The sequence below is a fragment of the Rana temporaria genome, chromosome 1, assembly GCF_905171775.1.
Source record: "Rana temporaria chromosome 1, aRanTem1.1, whole genome shotgun sequence".
In the NCBI taxonomy this organism is placed as follows: Eukaryota; Metazoa; Chordata; class Amphibia; order Anura; family Ranidae; genus Rana; species Rana temporaria.
Window position 1 is genome coordinate 588,702,194 of NC_053489.1, and position 21,213 is coordinate 588,723,406.

The 21,213-nt window shown below is 42.5% G+C and overlaps 1 protein-coding gene across 2 annotated transcripts in view; it reads right to left on the bottom strand.

Moving 5' to 3' along the window:
• N4BP2 (NEDD4 binding protein 2) overlaps positions 1 to 20,647 on the bottom strand; it is a 129,667-nt gene extending 109,020 nt beyond the window's left edge. The window contains exons 1-3 of one of the 2 annotated variants that reach the window (XM_040335078.1): positions 20,485 to 20,647; positions 15,494 to 15,586; positions 13,227 to 13,501 (exon numbers count right to left, since the gene is read on the bottom strand). In XM_040335078.1, coding sequence (XP_040191012.1) covers positions 13,227 to 13,434 — 208 coding nt within the window. In that variant the 5' untranslated portion in view covers positions 13,435 to 13,501; positions 15,494 to 15,586; positions 20,485 to 20,647. The remainder of the gene's footprint in view (positions 1 to 13,226; positions 13,502 to 15,493; positions 15,587 to 20,484) is intronic. The other variant, XM_040335079.1, reaches the window with a different exon arrangement.
• Positions 20,648 to 21,213: the final 566 nt, after the last annotated feature.

Below are 21,213 nucleotides of genomic sequence, written 5' to 3' on the forward strand. Positions count from 1 at the left end.
GTCCAGACGTAGACTGGACTACGGGTTTCTCCGGATACTTATCATTTATGTCCCCGCCACATATGGGAGGCATTTCCATGCATTTTGCAGAGATGTGAGATATCTTTACCCTTTATTCATGTCATTGGTGTCTGTTAGCCCCTTTATGTATTTGGATATGCATCTTCTATGTATAGTTCAATAAACGTTTGTTTTTATAAATGTATGTGTATGCTATATTATCAGGGAATCACCACTTAAAATGCCCACTTCCTTACATTCTCTACTGTTTACTTGTCAATTTTTAGGGCTGGGATTCCCTGTTAGCAAACAAGCCTGTTTTGAGCGTGGGGCTTGGACTATATATTCCTATAGCACTTTAGGCCAAATAATTAAAATTGAGTCTCATCTGACCATACTACCTTTTTCCATGTGGCCTCAAAATTAGGGATGAGCTCTGAGTTCGAGTTGAACTCATATTCGACTCTAACATTGCCTATTAGCCTGTTCCGCGAACAACAATTTGGGGCGTTTGTGGCAAATTCTAAAAGCCGCAAAACACCCTGATAAAGTCTATGGGAGAAATCTAAAGTGCCAATTTTAAAGGCTAATATGCAAGTTATTGTCCTAAAAAGTGTTTGGGGACCTGGGTCCTGCCCCAGGGGGCATGTATCAATGCAAAAAAAAGTTTTAAGAACTGCTATTTTTTCAGGAGCAGTGGATTTAATGATGCTTAAAGTGAAACAATAAAAGTGAAATATTCCTTTAAATTTCGTACTTAGGGGGGGGGTGTCTAGTATGCCTGTGAAGGAGCGCATGTTTCCCGTACTTAGAACTGTCTCTGCACAAAGTGTAATTTCTGAAGGAAAAAAAGTCATTTAAAAATCACTCGCGGCTATAATGAATTGTCGGTTCCTGGCAATTCAGAGAAAAAAGTCATTCATAAAAAAAAAAAAATTACCAGGCCCTTCAGGTATGGATATTAAGGGGAATCCCGCCGTCAATTAAAAAAAAAAGGCAGTGGGGTTCCCCCCCAAATATCCAGGTCTGGTGTGGATTTTAAGGGGAACTCCACCCCAAAAAAAAAAAAAACGCGTGGAGTTCCCCCAAAAATCCACACCAGACCCCTTATCCGAGCACGTAACCTGGCCAGCCACAGAAAAGAGGGGGAATGAGAGAGCGCCCCCCCCTCCTGAACCGTACCAGGCCACATGCCCTCAACATGGGGAGGATGTCCCCATGTTGATGGGGACAAGGGCCTCATCCCCACAACCCTTGCCCGGTGGTTGTGGGGGTCTACAGGTGGGGGGCTTATCAGAATCTGGAAGAACCCTTTAACAAAGGGGACCCCCAGATCTTGGCCCGCCCCCCCCATGTGAATTGGTAATGGGGTACATTGTACCCCTACCATTTCACTAAGGAAGTGCAAATAATTGTAAAAAAACACACACACACACACCCCGTGGAAAAAAGTCCTTTATTAAAAAAATAAAATAAATCCAGCAGTGGTAATCCTCTCTAGATCCCCACTCCGCGCTCCAACGTTGTCAGTATCCAGCGACGGGTGATCTCCTCTCCGCCGGGGTCCAGCGATGAGAAGATCATCCAGGTCCGGCATCCAGAATCGCCAGCCGCCTGTCTCCACCGGAGACAGCCCGGCGAATGACACGGCTGGAGCTAGTGACAGTTCTTATATAGGTGAGGCGGGACCACCCATCACGTGACCCCGTCCCCCTCTGACGCACCCTCTGCTACATCACTGGGGAAACCCAAGCTTCCCCCTTGCGTCAGAGGGTGGCGGGGTCATGTGACAGGTGGCTTTGCCTCACCTATATAAGAACTGTCACTAGCTACAGCCGCGTCATTCGCCGGGCTGTCTCGGCGATGCTGCGCTCTGGATGATCTTCTCATCGCTGGACCCCGGCGGAGAGGAGATCACCCGTTGCTGGATACTGACAACGTTGGAGCGGGGAGCGAGAGTGGATTACCACCGCTGGATTTTATTTTTATTTGTTTTAATAAAGGACTTTTTTCCACGGTGTCTGTGTGTTTTTTTACAGTTATTTACACTTCCTTAGTGAAATGGTATGGGTACCCCATTACCAATTCACATAGGGGGGGCCCAGGATCTGGGGGTCCCCTTTGTTAAAGGGGTCTTCCAGATTCTGATAAGCCCCCCCACCCGCAGACCCCCACAACCACCAGGCAAGGGTTGTGGGGATAAGGCCCTTGTCCCCATCAACATGGGGACATCCTCCCCATGTTGAGGGCATGTGGCCTGGTACGGTTCAGGAGGGGGGGGCGATCTCTCGCCCCCCCCTCTTTTCTGCGGCCGGCCAGGTTGCGTGTTCGAATAAGGGGTCTGGTGTGGATTTTTGGGGGAACTCCACTGCATTTTTTTTTTGGGGGGGGGGTGGAGTTTCCCTTAAAATCCACACCAGACCTGAAGGGTCTGGAATGGATATTTGGGGGGAACTGACCCCACGTCAATTCAGAGAGAATGAATTCTCTCTGAATTGCCGGGAGCCGACAATTCATTATAGCCGCGAGTGATTTTTAAATGATTTTTTTTCCCCTTCAGAAATGACACTTTGTGCAGAGACAGTTCTAAGTACAGGAAACAAGCGCCATTTCACAGGCATACTAGACACCCCCCCCCCTATGTACGAAATTTAAAAGGAATATTTAACTTTTATTGTTTCACTTTAAGCATCATAAAATTCACTGCTCCCGAAAAAAACTGCGTTTTTTAAAACTTTTTTTGCATTGATACATGTCCCCTGGGGCAGGACCCAGGTCCCCAAACACTTGCATATTACCCTTTAAAATTAGCACTTCAGATTTCAAACGTTCGAGTCCCATAGACTTTAATGGGGTTCTAAAGTCCACACAAACTTTTGGTGTGTTCGCAGGTTCTGGTGCGAACCGAATGGGGGGGGGGGGGTGTTCGGCTCATCCCTACTCAGAATCTTCAAAAGGTGCATTTTGGCAAAGTCAAGTCGTGACTGCATGTGGCTTTTTTCTTGCAACTCTCCTATACATACAAGCCACATTTCTGGAGAATTTGCGATATTGTTGTGACAATGACCACTGTCATAAAGTCCTGCAACTGTTTCAGAGTTGCTGTAGGCCACTTATTAGCCTCTCTGACCAGTTTCCTGGCTCTTTCATCCAGTTTGGAGCGATGTAGTGATCCAGGGAGGGCCTGCGTTGTACCAAATACCTTCCACTTCCTAATAATATACTTCACTGTGCTTCTAGGCATTGATAAAGCCTTTGAAAAAAAAAAAAAAATCTCCTGACTTGTGCCTGTCCACAACTTTATCCTAGAGATCTTTTGACAGTGCCTTGTCACCCATAGTTGATGGTTTGCTTCAGTTGCACTACTAGGGACTGAAATACTCCAGGAAACCTTATTTCATTCTGAGCTAATCACCGTTGAGGCTGGGTTCACACTACTACAGTGTTTCTCAACTCCAGTCCTCAGGGCGCACCAACAGGTCTTGTTTTCAGGCTTTCCATTATTGTGCACAGGTGATTTTATCAGTTTCACTGCCTTAGTAATTGCCACAGCAGTTTGATCTGAGGGAAATCCTGAAAACATGACCTGTTGGTGCGCCCCGAGGACTGGAGTTGAGAAACACTGCACTACTACACTACTTTCATCCTACTTTGCTCTCTGTTCAATGTTTCCCTATGAGAGCGTCTTGTAGTGTCCTACACAAGTCAGTCCGACTTTGAAAATGCTCCCTGTACTACTTTTGGTCCTACATTGATCCTACTTCAGGCCCATTGAATATCATTGAAGTCGGACCAAAGTAGTATCCTGTTCATGAAAGTAGGATGGATGTAGGACCAATGTAGGATAAATGTAGGACCAATGTAGCAGAGCAAAGTAGGATGAAAGTAGTGTAAACCCAGCCTCAAAGTCAAATATCTTTGTGTGCCATTGAGAAGGTGATTAGCTACACCTGATTAAGTTTACAAGTCATTTTTAGGAGGGGTGGGGGTGATCCCTTTTCCAAATCAGTGATCATGTTTTTAAATGTATTTTTATTTATTTTTTAACATGTTGGTGTTATCTCTTTCACTTGGGTGTTATAAGTTGCACTGAATAAATATAGCTGGATAAAACAAAAAATAATTTCAGGCTGCAAAGCAACAAAATTTAATTTTAAAAAGGGGACGATTCTTTTCTATAGCCACCGTAGTTACTCTTGAATCATCTGGTCAGATATGAAAGTTTTACTGAGGTCGGCTTCCCATTTACCTTATAAGGCATAGCAGATTAAAGTCTTCAGGGGGAGATCAGTAAGGAATACCTTTTTTTAAAGAGTGCAAGGAAGAATCCAGATATCTGTACAGCATGACTCAAATGTTGTCAACTGATGTTGAAACCTTGCAGGGGGTCCTAACATACAAAGAAAATGGTGGAACTGCAATGCCTTTCAAAAATCCAAGGCGAAAACGTCCAGTTGGTTGCATCAAAAATTTGATCGAAGGGCACATATCAGTCGAGAAATTGAGAGACTTAAAAGCAGCCAGCCTCAAGAAGCCCATGGAATGGGCCTCCAACTAGGCCCAGAGGGAAACTTGGTCTTGCCCAAGATGGGGTACAGTAGAGACCGACTGGAGGACATGGCTGGATTGTGGCAAGCAAGGTTGCAGATGCGAAGTATAGGGCCAATGGTTGGATGCGATTTAAGAAGAGAAGGCAGAGCCGCATAGCACCACGATGCCCTATGAAGAGGAACAATGCCATACAGTTACTCAATTTGCATCCAAAGCTTTAGATCTCTGTGCTTATGCCGCATACACACAATCAGAAATTCCGACAACAAAACCGTGGATTTTTTTCTGACTGAATTTTGGCTCAAACTTGTGTTGCATACACACAGTCACACAAATGTTGTCGGAAATTCCGAACGTCAAGAACACGGTGACGTACAAACACTACGACGAGCCGAGAAAAATGACGTTCAATGATTCCAAGCATGTGTAGGATTTTTTTGTGTCGGAATTGCATACAGACGATCAGAATTTCCGACAAGAACTTTTGCTGTTGGAAAAATTAAGAACCAGCTCTCAAATTTTCTTGTCGGAAACTCCGACAGCAAATGTCCGATGGAGCCTACACACTGTCGGAATTTCCGTCAAAAAGCTCACATCGAATATTTGTTGTAGGAATTTCCGATCGTGTGTATGCGGCATAAGTGGGCAGCTGGATAGTATTTCTGGAAGCCTGGAGAGGGATGCATTTCTAATTGCAATGCAGGAAATTATTATATGATGATAGTGAAGGCGGGCCCTACAAAGTAAAAGTCATTTAGAAATATTGCACTGATGTGGTCTAGCTCAATGTGTATAAAACAAGGCAGTCAAAGATATAGAAGGCTTTCTATTTGTTTTAACTACATACAATATATAGAACCGATAGGATGTAATGGAATTCAATTTTGTTTACTTTATGAAGATACGAACTAGAACCTAGGATATACATGGCAAAAATACAACTACTACTCCAGACAATACTTTAAAAAAATAGGAAGGAGATCAGAGTGGTTGTCTAGAGCAGTGGTCATCAACCCTGTCCTCAGGGCCGACTAACAGGCCAGGTTTGCAAGTTAACTGAAATATATCACAGGTGATATAATTTGCTGCTCAGTGATTGTAGTATTCTAGTCTGCATCTCCCCAAGGTAATACATAAAACCTGGCCTGTTAGTGGGCCCTGAGGACAGGGTTGATGACCACTGGTCTAGAGGAAGCCTGTAGTAAGAGAAAGATGGATTCATGAAGGCATCTATTTCTTGGGATGTGCACTCATTCTTATGTGAACGTGAGTTGCCTGGCCATCATGCTAATCCAATAGCTTTAAAGCAACTCCCCCCAAAAAAAAAAAATTGTCATATAACATGCTTTAGAAGCATTATCAAAGTGCTTGTCCTGTGTAATTTGGCCCCCCCGTAACACCTAAAAAACCTGTCTGATCTTGCCAGTTTATTCCCACCCCTCTGTAAACTGACCACGGTGTATCATGGCAGTTGAGACCAGACACTGTGGACAGTTTACATGCCTCTGTCATCAGCAGCCTGCTATCGGCTCTCCTCCTGAGTCTTCTGTCTGTGTGTGAGCCACCCCTCCTGCTGCTCTCATAACACCAACCTGTATACACCATCAGCACTGACTCCTATTGCAGTGTCCCCCCTCTGTGAATGATTTATAAGATAAGATAAATGCTGTAAATACCTAATTCAAGAGCCGACATTGTGATCACATGACCAGCCAGCTCTCCTTCAGACTGACAGCAGAGGAATCTCATCCCTGCCCGCTGCATTTCTCAGAGGAGGAAAGGAGAAACCTGCCTGGTCATGTGTTTTGCAATCTCAGCTGTGAAATTACCGGTAGGTATTTGCAGCATTTAATTTTTATAAATCACACATAGAGGGGGATACTACAATAGGAGGCAGTGAGGAGGGTGTATACAGGTTAGAGTGGCTTAACAACCACTTTAATACTTTCTGGGTCACTGGAACAAATATGTAGTGCAGAATTTTCTTTAGATTACCCAGGTTACCCAATATGCAAATATCATCTCAGTATCTTGACTGAGATCCTAGACCCACTAAGTCCCACTCCCAGGGTAACTCAACTTTCGTAAAAAAAAAAAAACAACACACTATAATATAGTGCATACAATTGCAACATAAATCATATTGTGTTTGAAGGTTTAATAAAGTGGTTGTAATGGCGGAAGTTTTTTTTATCTTAACCACTTAAAACCCGGACCAAAATGCTGCTAAAGGACCCGGCCAGGTTTTGCGATTCGGCACTGCGTCGCTTTAACAGACAATTGCGCGGTCGTGCGACGTGGCTCCCAAACAAAATTGGCGTCCTTTTTTTCCCACAAATAGAGCTTTCTTTTGGTGGTATTTGATCACCTCTGCGGTTTTTATTTTTTGCGCTAAAATTTTTTTTATTTTTTTTAAATGCAATATTTTTTACTTTTTGCTATAATAAATATCCCCCAAAAATATATATATATATATATATATATATATATATATATATATATATATATATATATTATATATATATATATATAAAAAAAAATTCCCTCAGTTTAAGTCGATATGTATTAAAAAAATAAAAAAAAAATTGTATTTAAAAAAAAAAGGCGGGGCTCTGTGTCTGAATGGACACAGGGAGTAGTGACTAGGCCCGGGTGGCCCCATAGCAAGCTGTTTGCTGTGGGGGCCCTGAAGGAGGAGAAAGGGGCCAGGATCACAGAAGAGGGACACAAGAAGTGGAGGATCTGGGCTGCTCTGTGAAAATCCACTGCAACAGAGCAGGTAAGTATAATATGTTTGTTATTTTTATAGGGGGAAAAAAATTAGACTTTATAATCACTTTAAACATTACCTTTTCTTTTCAATCTGCAGGACTATAAGTTTCTGTAAAATGCAATGCAATATGGCTACCTGGAGGTGTTATATACACAGATGGTCTACAGAACATCCCCCAGATATGTCATTACCTGCTTGTTTGATTGGTTTATTGTTTTTTCCCGGAAGTCTACACCAAGATACAAGTTACATTTTGAGCATCTATTGCAACAAAAATCTAAAGAAATGCTGGCCCTGTCACTTTCCTCATTGGCAGCAGATGGAGAATTATGAAATCACTCCAAAACAGATTCACTTTGCGCGCGCGCGCACACACACACACACACACAGCAATTTTTGTCAAAATAACAAAAAGGTAGGAATCTGCAACAAAGTTTGTTAAAATCCTTGTAAATTGATCACCCAGAAAGGAAAATTTTTATTTATTTTTTCCAACAAAAGTAGGAGTTACTCTTTAAAGCGGATATCATGGGGAGGTTTGTCGCGCGACGCTGGTGGGGACTAGCGCTGTGGACACAAACATCCCTCACTAACACAGTCTTCCTAGCTGCACACTCTGGAACGCTGCACATCAGACATGGACAATGTTACAGGTAATTACCAGGTACATTTTATTTTGTTTTCACATATTTTTTTTCTTGGCTTCACAAGTTTTTCACAATTTTGTGTCCTTGGGCAACATGCATGATTACTTATTCAACACCATGTACATTAGTTCCATTCACTCTTGGCCACGTTTATGGCCACACTCCAATGTGCACTTTATGGCCATTTCACATCCCTTTTACCTTATCTCACCTCTCAAAAGGGACACTGGTGTATATATATATGTTTATTTTTACTACCCATTTTTATGGTATCATTCATTGCCTACTAAATTCCACAGATCCCTTTGGAGTTAATCATCTTTGATAACTGGAACTTGCTGCCATATCACCTTGTATGTACATGAACTGTATTATATTTGGCTTTTACATGTACTGGACTATACTGTACTGATGTACATTCATGAAATAACTTTTATATACGGTATGCATCTTCTGTGAAGTGTTACACTGTATTATTACAAATATGTTGAGTCATTAAATGACTTATAAATTATGTACTGTGAAGTGTTATACTTCATCATTACAACTTAATATGTTTTAGTCATCGTATATAGTCTTCATTTAGTCGTTGACCTTTTGCCTCCTATCAATTCCCCCAACAACTACCCCCCCCCCTTCATTCATTTGATTCAGGAATGTAGACACACAATTAGGTGCCTCATATAAAGTCCCACTTTATTCTCTTCTTTAATACTCAAAACTTCCTAGTCCAACAATAGGAAAGGCTCTCTAAAAGGATAAGACCACCAACTCAGAAACCTGCTGCACAGGGCCAATAGTAACAAGAAAGACCACCTTGTAAGTGAGGTTAGACAAGGAAATATCCCAAATGGGATTGAAGGGTGGTCCCTGAAGGCCCCAAACAATCAGGTTAAGGTCCCGTGGAGTCACTGGGGACTGTACAGGGGCAGCAATGTGCGAAACCCCCTGCACAAAGGTCTTAGGTACGGAAAGAGAGGGCAACAGTCTCTGAAACAGAACATCCAGGGCCAAGATTTAGCGCCCTTGATGATAATCAACTGAATATGTTAGCCTTACACCACACAAAAGTAGGCCATCCAGGTGTGATTGTAGACCCAGCGAGAAGACAATTTTCTAGCCTTTAGAAGCACAGGGATGACCAAATCCAAAAACCCATCCTTTAGAACTTTGACATCCATGTCATTAAAGCCAGCAACCGAGAAGCAGGAAGGTGCACTGGTCCTTGGCACAAGGTCCTGATGATCTACAACTCCTGGCAAAAAGTATGGAATCACCACTCTTGGAAAATGTTCATTCAATTGCGTAGAAAAAATAACTAATCACAGACATGCCTCAAAACTATTCCATTTAACATTCCAACCTTCTGGCTTTAAGAAACAGTTAAAAAAAAATTTAAAGAAAGAAAAAACTTTAGTCAGCTGCAACTGTTTTTTGCAGATCAAGCAGAGGATTTTTTTTTTTAAATATATGGAATCACTCATTTTTGTGGATTTTTTTTATTTATTTTTTATGGAATCACCATGTACTTTGTTTTAGAACTGCAAATATCTGCATCAGATTACATACTGAAAAAATGTCATCATTACCAAATATCCTTTCAATTGATGGAAGAAAAGTGTCCAAAATCTCAATACAAACTTGTGCATGTATTGAAGATTTAATGACCTTAAACTCCTCCATACCTTTACCTGACATGCAACCCCATATCAATGATTGTGGAAATTTTCTTCAGGTATTTGTCTTTAGTTTGGTGCCGTTCCAATGAAATGTATAAAGTTCCAGCATAATGAAATGTATAAAGTTCCAGCATCATCACCCTACCCAATGCAGATTCGTAATTCATCACCAAATATCACTTTCATCCAGTAATCCACAATTGCTTTTCTTGCCCACTGTAACCTAGTTGGTTTTTTTTTATACACAATAAATGAATATTTTCCATACTTTTTGCCAGGGGTTGTAGTAGGGCCCAAGGATTGCCTTCCATGATTGTATGTCCAACTGGGCCAGTTTAGACTAATGGAATGCTCTTTATCTCAATCCTGCAGCGCAGATGAGGGAGAAGACACAGATCAGGTCGAACTGGTCACACCAATTCACCAGAGAATCCACTGTGAAGTATGTTGTTGAATCTGGATGCCAAAAGATCCATGTCTGGTGTCCTCCACTTGTGGCAAAGGACTGGGAGTACCATCAGGGGTTGAATCCATTCCCCGTATCAATACACTGATGGTTGAGGAAGTCCGCCTACCATGTTTCCTTGCCTGGGATTGTGGACGGCGTACAACATTCCCAATAAGATTCTATTCCTCCTGGCTGGAGATTAACTTTATTATAGGTCACACTTTTTCATATACCAGTACCTTGTTTTGATATAATGTGTGTGTATATACTGATGCAAACAAGTTGCGAGGGACTTGTCTTGTGGTTTGAGCGCAATTTTAAATTGTATATCCAGAGCAAAGTAACAGGTTACAATGCAATTCCCATTTGTTTTGTAGAGTTTGGAAGGATGACCCCCTGCTATATGAGGCTCCGTTAGAGGCATACACTTACATTGCTAGCTGCAACGCTTTTACCAGAGACAAAGTGAATAAAAAATAGAAATCTGCAACAGGAACACAGACAGCTATGAAAGTCAACGGGGGTTCTAGCATTCCCCTAGCTTACATAAAAAAAGCATTGTGTTTCTGTCTGCATCGATGACAGATAGAAATATGGCTGTGCCCAACTACATCACTCACTAGCTAATGTACTCATTAAAAATATATTTTTTGGAATTCTTTCAGGGACACAGTCTTTAACCTTCATGTCATATTGCCAACTACAGAAAGACTGAACTTAGAGAACGTTTGAACAGAAGACCAGATGGCAGCCTTGCAAATCTCAGAAATGTTTGCCTGATGCCAAAGAGTCCAGCGTCTACTCTGGAATATACGAGATTGAAAAGGCTAAACAAGAAGTTTCACAAAGAATAGAATCTGATCTCTCTCTTGCCACTTAGATACACTTTTGGTTCCTCCATATGTATACCACTGCTGTGGCATTGTCAGACTAAATCCAGATCGAAAGACACACCAGTAGAATGGTCAAATACTGGACAGATCGTCTAAGTTCCTGGATGTTGATCAGGAAGTGAGGCTCCTCTGATGCACCTACTGAGTGCCCAAGACTCTTCTTCAGCCTGACAGGCTAGGATCCATTGTGAGGATCATTCAAAAGACAAGAAAGGCAGAATTTGCTGTATTTAATAGCCATTAATGAATGAATGAATCGGTCTGTCTGGAGACAAGATCGATTTTCATCATCCCATTAAGACAGAATATTGCATTGCAAAGGTCTGGCCTGATCTGTATCCAAAACTAGACACAGACACTGTTGCCTATTTATGAAGGTTTAGGATACATCCCAATCGCAGTAATATCTGGACAGCCCACGTTATGTTGACAGAACCTGTGCTTACTGTTCCCCCAACAAGTGGATGTCTAATTATCCCACAGTGGGAAGGCAACAAGAGAGTAATATGAAGAAAGCCACCCCTGATGGAGCTAAAGAGGACTCCAAAGACAAAATAAGAGTCCAAAAGCAGAGGGCAACATGAATCCAGGCTGTAAACTTTAGCACTATCAGTTCTGTTTTTGCTTGCAGCATGTCCACTATTAGTGAAAGTGAATGGGGGCACTCACTACAGCAGCAATTAACCCCACAGTGTTCATCACTGGACATTTTGCAACAGTGTGGTGGTAAAGCAACGTATAGGCTCAAGATTAGGGTGCAAGGTCTCAACAACCCACGCACCACGAGAGAGCTGGTAGCAGCAGGTGAGGGTGGGATGGATAGAGGTGAGCAAAGTCACTGTGGGCAGGCAGCAAGAATGAATCAAGACCAGAGTTCCAAATGGCCCTGGCAGGCAGGAACAGCAGCAGGGAGATGTCTGATCAATTTTTTGTGGAGAAAAAGAGCACAAAGTGACACTTGACCCAGCACCTGAGCACCTGAGTCCGATAGCGGTAACCCCACCAGAAGGGAAACAGATGACCGTGCCCTATATCTGCAATCAAAAAGGTCCAGCAGATTTTTTTTCGCTAGTGTCCTCCAAGGACAGGAGCAAAAAACTGAGCCATACAGGTAGTAGGTGGTGTTTTCCTGAGCTGGCCTACAGTTTGTTTGCTAGTGTCCATTTCTCATGCAGGTGGTAGTATAATTAGAAGTTTTAATACTTAGAGTGGAGAAAACTTTTTTTGTCTTCTCCAGGTTTTGGTATTTCCACACAGAGTTCTGGAGTTTGGCGACTTCAAAAAGCTTTGGGAGAGAAGAAGTCATCTCCAAACCCAGTGTCCAAGTCTTGCAGAAGACCAGCAGGCTGAGTGTGCAGGTGTGCACACCCATTATAAAGACAGCTTTGGACACAGTTCAGGGCTCCTGTTAGGAGACAGGCGTGTTCTGCCCAGGAGACAGTACTTTGTGTTGGAGACCAGAGGTTCCTTGTACAGGAGGGATGCGAGAGTCGAGAAGGCCAGAGGACAGACAGTCAAGGCGACTAAGCAGGTCCAGAGAAAAAAGAGGGGATTTAGAGATCTCAGAGGACAGAGAGCTCAGTGTGTCAGGAGATCACCTATTGAGAGGTTATGGTGTGGGCCTGTGCAACAGAGTGCTGCAACTAAGAAGGCTGAGAGAGCTGAGGGAGCTGGGGGAGCTGGCAAGGGCACAAGAACAGAGGAAGTGTGAGACAGTCTAAGGGACCAGCCAAACTCTGCTAAAGAAAGGAAGCCATGTGGCTTGGTATTTTGTTTCACATTTCCTGTTTTGATGGTGGAAACCCCTGCCTGGGTAACTACTTTTTTTGTTTGAAGTAGAAGTTCAGCCAAAAACGAATTCACTCTGAATCTACTGGCAGGCACATTCTAATACCAATCTTTCTAACCCTGTAGAGCAAAAATTGCTATACATCCCTTTTCTGCAGCCGATTCGGTCCGGTCTGAGCTGTCAGCGACGGCTTCCGTTTAGGCAGCCGCCAATGGGAGCCACAAAGTAAGTTTATGGGTGACGTCACTTCCCAGCCATTGTCGGCTGTCTCTTCCACACAGCATCCGACGCTGGAGACAGGAACAATTTTTGCTTTACAGGGTTAGAAAAAGTTAGTCTTAGAATATGGCTGCCAGTAGATTTAGAGTTATTTGTTTTAGGTTGCACTTCTACTTTAATTAAATTCCACAGAATATCACAATATGTATACATGATATAAAACTTACCTTCAGTATATTCAGAGAGCACCATTTCTATCAAGGAAGGTTCCAGATTGGGAAACATCTCACACATACTGCGGAGCATCTCCTTCTTGTTACCGCTCATTGCTGGTGGAAGGGGCAATGAAGCAGAAGATGAAAGGGACACAGGGATGTTGGGGTTTGATGTCTTCTTTTGAGGACTTAGGGACAAACTCCTCCTTTTTCTAGGCATCTCCAAACTAAAAGTGTCCAGTCATATTCTGCCTTATTTAATTTTCATTGTGAACATTTATTGATAGCTGAAAATAATATGAAAATAATTCACTTTTTAAAAATATATCCATAAATATATGCATGTTTTGAAATCATTTACTGGAAAGAAGATTTGAGAGTTTGACCCCTTTTGGGATTAGTTATGATGTAAAGTGGATTTTTTTTTTTTACAAGCAATGATTGGAATACCTTAAAGGTAACTCCACTTTTGTGGCAAGAATAGAGCAAATTAAAACTTAAATGGTTTGTAAACCCTCATGTTTTTCACCTTATTGCATCCTATGCATTAAGGTGAAAAAACACCTATCGGTCACCGGCCCCCAAGTTTTACTTACCCGAGCCCCGAATTTCTCTCGGCAGGGACGCGCTGTCCCTCTCTCCACGGGGTCTCGGCTCTTGGTTGGATAGATTGATAGCAGTGCCGCCATTGGCTCCTGCTTCCGTCAATCAAATCCAATGACGTGGCAGCGCCCCAAGTCCGGCATTGCTGGACTCATGCTTGACTTGGGAGCACGCCTGCAAGGTAACCATGCTGTGAGAGTGCTTCTCCTAGGGGGTTATCTGATGCGGAGAGGAGCCGCGAGAGCTGCAAAACGAACTGCACCGTGGAGGAAAGTATGATATGTTTGTTATTTTTAAAGAATAAAAAACGTAGCTTTACAACCCATTTAATAGAGCATATACAATTGCTATACAAGTAATTTTGTAATTTAAAAGTGTGGGATTTCAAAATAAAAAAAACATTTCATACCCACCTTGGTGGATACAGCATCGATCTGATGCAGCCATAATTCTCCTGTGGGTCACAGGAATGTAGAACTAAGTGCATTCCTTTGACCCCCACGTGAGAATTATGGCATAAAGAGCTTTGGCCATAATTCACCTTTAATGTTATTAAAATAGAGTTCCAGTCAAATACCAACAATACCTAAACCCGCTCCCACCCCCATTCTAAGCAAATTCTAACTACCCTGTAAACGAAAGATCGCTTAGCTACTCTGAGTGCGCTCCAGTCTGGCCTCATGATTGGCTCCAGTATAGAAGAAAAACAGCCAACAACGGATGCCCCATAGTAAGCCTATGGGTGGCGTCAAAGTCCAGGCTCTGCAGGCATTGTTGATGATCTCTCCTCTTCACCAAAGCCAATCGCTGGAGAGATCATGTGACTGGACTGCAGCACCCTCAAAACAGCAAACACTTGACTACATTATAGGAGGACCACAAAAAATGTATTGATATATTTTATTTTAAAAAAATAAACACACTGCCAATCTTATAAATAGATGTTATAATTGATAATGTGATACATTGCTGACATTACAACTACTTTGAATCCAAAGCGGTGTATGCCACCTCCTGGATTTATCTCTAATATACACGGATACAGTACAGTACAGCTTTCACTATACCAGGGGTCTCCAAACTTTTCAAAGAAAGGGCCAGTCTACTGTCCTTTAGACTTTAGCAGGGCCGGATTTTGTCTAGCAGGGGTAGAAAATGTCCCGAGCCCAGCATCAGTAAGAATAAATATGGCCTCAGGGTTGGTGGTCAGTAGGAGGAGTAGTGCCCCATTATTGATATTAGTAGGAGAAATAGTATCCCATCATTGGTATTAGTGTAAAACATAGTTCCCCATTGTTGGTGACAGTGGGAGGAATAGTGCCCCAAGGGGCATTTAAAGACTAGCAAAGGGCCACATCCGGCCCTCGGGCTGCAGTTTGGAGACCCATGCACTATACGATGCAGAAGCTGCAACGTGGTGCTTTGGAACTCTGCACGCCCCTATCTTCCTCTTACCCAATTATGGAACACTTTGCACGTAAACCCATTCACAAAATACAAAGGCTTATGTGAATGGACAGCGGAGGGGAGGGACAGGCAAGCACACAGCCAAACTATGCTATGAACAGACCAAGAAATTACAAACGTTTACCTTCACCTAAAAAGAATTAGCACAGCAAGTTAATTTATGTTAAAAAATAAATAAATTGGCAGTTAAATGTCTTTTCATTCCTTACCACACAGACGAAATGCAGCCCTCTTCAAATTTTCAGTTTGCACACCAACGTCAATTCTCTTATCAGTGAGCAACAGTTTGCAGTCAAGGTCTCCTGTGAACATTACCAACAGAAAAAGTTGACCTTTGTTCAAACAGCTGGCTAAGATGTATGTCAGACATATGCTTTTTGTACCATATCTAACAATTAAAAGAAAAGTATGTAAAAGTTTTTAACCAATTGCCATAGTTTTCATAGAAATACATGGACAGTTTTTCTGTGCCTAGTGGCAGGAACATGGAGCTCACCAGTATTTTGCATGTAGAAGTAAAAAGTCCAGGCATACAGCAAAATATACAAAGGAAATACTATTGCTTGACCGGTCTTACTTGCAAAAAGCTTTTCATTCTGTACATCAAATCTTTTTTAAAACCATCAGCCACAATTGTGACCTCACTTTTTTCAACTTGCCAAGGTGATCAAGGATCACTAAAAGAATTTTTTTTTTTAGCTAAATAGCTTCCTTTACCTTACTGCAGTACTGGTTTCATGTCCTCATTGTTCGTTTTTGCTTTGAAGTAGCTGTAAAACTGCTCTTATCTCCACACTTCCTGGTTGCCTGTTTCCTTATAACCATCATACTGGGAGCTTTTCACGGTGGTCTAAGCTGTCATTACTGTGTGTCTAAAACTTAACAGAACCAATCAGATTCATTTTAAAAACAAAACACTGCCCTGGATTTGTTTGTTTTTGTTCTGTGGGTCTCTTTACTTCACATAAACATGAAACCAGTTTAAAAACGAAAGCGAAACTACAGGCACATTATATGATTGAATTTAATCTATTTTTAATCATTTTTAAAAGGAATCAGTTAACTTGTATGTCTCTATACCCTGTAAACAGTCATTTCAGCAAAAAAAATGTTTCCTTTAGTGATCCCATGCAGAGGTTATGGAAGTTTAAACATGCAGGTGAGATTTAGCAGCATCAGAATGCACCAGTTAAATTGACTAAAGCACCATGACTAATTTGACTACCTAAATCATTCATATCCCCCCCCGAAAAGACATTTAAGGCTTTTTCTGGTACATGGTTGTAATTACTCTATAGATCACAGGAGTGCAGTTCATTCTACACTCCTGTGATCCATTTTAAGCTGACAGTGGGCTGAAGTCTGCTGACGTCACAGTGCCTGTCCAAGCTCTGAAAAGATCCTGACCATATGGTCAGCATTCGCCCAAAAGCCTGGATCAACAGCTGGCTCAGCCTTTCAGCAATCTGCAGAGAGCCTGGGCCAGCCTTTCTCGTCCCCTCCACAGCCCAGTGCTCCAGTGAGCGTGAGGGGGAACAGAGCAGAAAGCCGGAGATTGACAGTCTCTGGTTCTCTGCTCACAGAATGCTGAGAACTGAGCCATCAGCAGTCTTTGATTGCTCAGTTCTCAAGTGCAGACTCTATAGGGGGCAGATGCAACATTGGATTAATGCTGCATCCACCAAGGTGAGTATAAATGTTTTTTTTATTCATTTTTTTTTTAAAGTCCATATTTCTCTTAACATTTTTCATACTGAAATTGTATCTGACAATCATGGAATAAAATAGGCACTGATTTCTGCAGGCTGAAAGCTCATTTTGTGAATTACTATCCAGTCTGGATGGGATTACTATGTCATAGCCAATTACATGAACAGGAATCATTCTAATTGGTTCCGATTCTTGTTCATGAGGACAGGTGCCATCAGAGACAACCTAATCTGATAGCCACCAGCAGGGCTGCTAGCTGGCAATGGGGTTGATGAGCACTGTCCCAGGTCCAGGTTTTCTGCACAACAACAATTTTCTACAGATTAAAGTGTGCCCGTGGGTAAACTTTTTCTTTGTTGTTGTGGATAGAGTGGGAAACCGTTAGATCTGGTTCACACCTATGCATTTTTAAGTGTGTTTTCAGTTTTGCAGAAACACACCGAATACTGCAACAGTGAATGAGCTGACAAAAGCCAAGGCGCAAGGACGCAATTTCTAGTTGCCATGGTGACTGGGATTCGATCAGCCAATGGGGACATCATACACGTTGCTTCCGGGTCAGGAAAAAGATGGGTGGGGAGAACAAATGTGTGTCCGCTCTCCTCCTTCCCTGTTGCGCTATGCCAGTCCTGCAGATGGGCAAGCAGAGCCCAGGATATATAGCATGGGGTGGGCACTTTACCCGTGTGTGTGGAAGCAATCGGGCAGCAGTAGAGCCACCCAAATGCTTCCACCTGACAAATGACCCCTGCTGGCTGAAGAAGGGCAGGAGCACTGGCAGGGCACACAAGAAGGAAGATCAGGGCTGCTCTGTGTAAAACCATAACAGGTTTTTTATTTATTTATTCTTATTAAAAAAGCTGTAGCGTTACAAACACTTTAAGGTGTTGTAAAACTTTTTTTCTTTTTTTTTAATAACAAACATATGCTTACCTCCACTGTGCAGTTCGTTTTCCAGAGTGGCCCTGATCATCCTCTTCTGGGGTCCCCATATGGCGCTTGAGGCTCCTCCACGCATCGATAAACCCCCTAGGAGAATCACTTTGCCTGGGGGTTACCGTGCGTGCTCCCGAGTCCAGAATTTGCGTCCATAGACACAGAATGCCGGACTCGGCCCCGCCCCCGGGTCATTGGATTTGATTGAGAGCAGCGGGAGCCAATGGCTGCGTTGCTATCATTCTATCCAATAAAGAGCCGAGAACCCCTGGAAGAGAGGTAGAGTGTGTCTCTGCCGTGGGAACGAATGGGCTCGGGTGAGTAAAACAGGGGGGGCTGCTCAGTGACAGAAGTTTTTTCACCTTAAAGGGGTTGTAAATGTTCTTTTTTTATTTTCAGAATAGGTTCCTTTAAAGCAGGGATTCACCCTAAAAACTAATTTCTAACATTAGAGCCAGCATACTAAGGACATTTACTGTAAGCAGGTCTTTTTTGTTTTTATCCGTACATACCGTTATATTCTTATTTTGTCCAGGGCTTCCGCGTTCTGATGACTGCGGGACTGGGCATTCCTATCCCTGCCTCAGGGTTCTTCTGATGACTGCGGGACTGGGCGTTCCTATCCTTGGGTTAGATGATTGACGGCTTGTGAAACAGTTCCCCTGTCGCACAACGCGCGTCACCAGATTTCCGGAAATAGCCGAGCTGCGATTCGGCACTATACGGCGCCTGCGCAGTGAGCTCTACACGGCGGGCGCAGGCGCCGTATAGTGCCAACTCGCAGCTCGGCTATTTCCGGAAATCTGGTGACGCGCGTTGTGCGACAGGGGAACTGTTTCACAAGCCGTCAATCATCTAACCGAAGGATAGGAACGCCCAGTCCCACAGTCATCAGAACCCGGAAGCCCTGGACAAAATGACAATATAATGGTATGTACGGATAAAAAAATAAAAAATAAAAGACCTGCATACAGTAAATGTCCTTAGTATGCTTAGTATGCTGGATGTTAGGGCTGCAACTAACGATTATTTTAATAATTGATTAGTTGGCCGATTATTGTTTCGATTAAGCGGATAATAGCCTTTAAAAAAAAAAAATCATTTAAAAGAAAAATTTGGGCCAATTTGTTGTTGGGCAGATTACAAAACACAAATTGCCGCAAAAACACATTACATGTTTTTCTGCAGCTTCTCCATTGAAGTATATTGAACAAAAAAAAAACAAAATAGCACTGTTTTGTGTTAAAAAGCCCTTGCCCTTTCCAAATACGCAGCAGCTGAAAAAAAATCATGGATGTGAACGTGTCCCATAGGAAAACATGGAAATGAACTGTAGTGTGTTTCTGCAAAAAGCACCAAAAAACAAAGGTGTGACCCAGGCCTGAGATGTTTGGTAACATAATGGGGTTAAAAAAAAAAAAAAAAGAGCAAATAATCGCTACTGTAAGGGGTTAATTTTTTTTACTGTGGGACAGTGAAAGTAATATTTACAGTAGCGATTTACTTTTTGTACTATAAAGGGCTAATTTTATTTTTTTTAACCCCATTATGTTACGGGCCGATTAATCTATTATGAAAATTGTAATCGATCCATTTAATGGATGTAATGTTAAAAAAAAAAAAAAATTGGGTGAACCCCCGCTTTAAGATAGTGCATTTTTAGTTCACTTACCTTTTCCATCGATTTCCCTTCTAAATGTTTTTTCTTTCTTTGTCTGAATTTCTCACTTCCTGTTCCTCAGTAAGCTTGCCCCCATCATCTGGATGGGGGTTAGTCAGCCAGAACAGCTTACTGAGGAGAAACAGGAAGTGAGAAATTCAAACAAAGAAAAAAAAACATTTAAAAAGGGAAATTGAAGGAAAAGGTAAGTGAACAAACAATGCACTAGCCTAAAGGGAGCCTATTTAGAAAATAAAAAAACAAACCTTAACAACCCCTTTAATGCATCCGAGGGTTTACAACCCCTTTAAGCTGATAACACATGATTGCAATTTCCTGTGTCTTTATTGAACACTTGGCACTATATGTTAGGTGTACAGAGGAAAGGACTGGAGGGTGACGACATCAGCCACCCCTTACTGAATGAGCACTCCCAATTATTATCTGTCTGACTCAGGATTACACATGTGACACAAAATGTAAAATACATGTATGTATGTATGTATTTATATATATATATATATATATATATATATATATATATATAATGTATGTCATTGTTTATTCTATGTGTTATTACGGTATTGGAGACATACTGATGATAATGATACACCTCCATGCACTGTGTAGAACTTCCCCTACAGACTGGCTGCTTGGAAACTGTCCCCTGATATCATTCAGCACATGTTTCCATGTATACAAGTATTGTCCTGACTACAGGAGTAAATGAGGTCCTGAGTGGTGACTGTAGACAGGTCATGGTGATCACATGGCAGGGGCTCAGCATCTACCACACAGTCACCCTGTACACAACTACAAGTCCCATAATCCTCCCCGTCCACACAACCTACCCCAACCTCTCTCCCAGCCCTTCTCCCCTCTCCTTATATTTACCTCCAGGGGGCTGACACTCCTCCCACTCATCCCCCGCGGCTGGCTCTGCACGTGAACGGGCCACACCGGACAATCGCCACCCAAACAAACAGGAACTTCGGCCAGCCAACCGCAGGGCGACCCGAGCGCCTCACGTGACCTACACCTTCTACGTTTAATAGATAAGGGCTTCGCCGTACAACAACAATACGGGCAGCTGATGGCTGCGGAGAGAGCGATCGCCCCCAAGTGGCTTGGAGGAAGGCTAACGTGAGAGTGGTGGTTGAGGTTGTGAGCTGTGTGCTTGAATTCGGCTGTGTTGTAGCTGAGGAAGTTTTACCATAAACGCCATGCACAGTCACACTGTACTGTAAGGACTCATTTTGACTTGCTTTGAAATTTGAAATTGATGTGTTTTTTTTTATTGTGTTTATGTCACAATAAAGTAGAACTATAGGCAAAACTATTTTTTCCCTTTAGGGAGGAAGGGAGGGATTTTTTTTTCACTATCTGTGTTCCATTCAGGAGATTTCCCTTCACTTCCTGTCCCATAACCAAACAAACAGGAAGTGAGAGGAAATCCCTGCAAATTAAAGTGTAAATTCACCTTTACAGAAAAATCTGTAAGGTGAATTTACACAGGACCCCCTCCCCCCCACCCAGTCCTGCTGACCTGCATGGCGGCGATCTCCCGGTATAGCCGCCTCCGGCGCTTAGAAATACCCTCAGCTTTCTCTCTTTCTCTTCCCC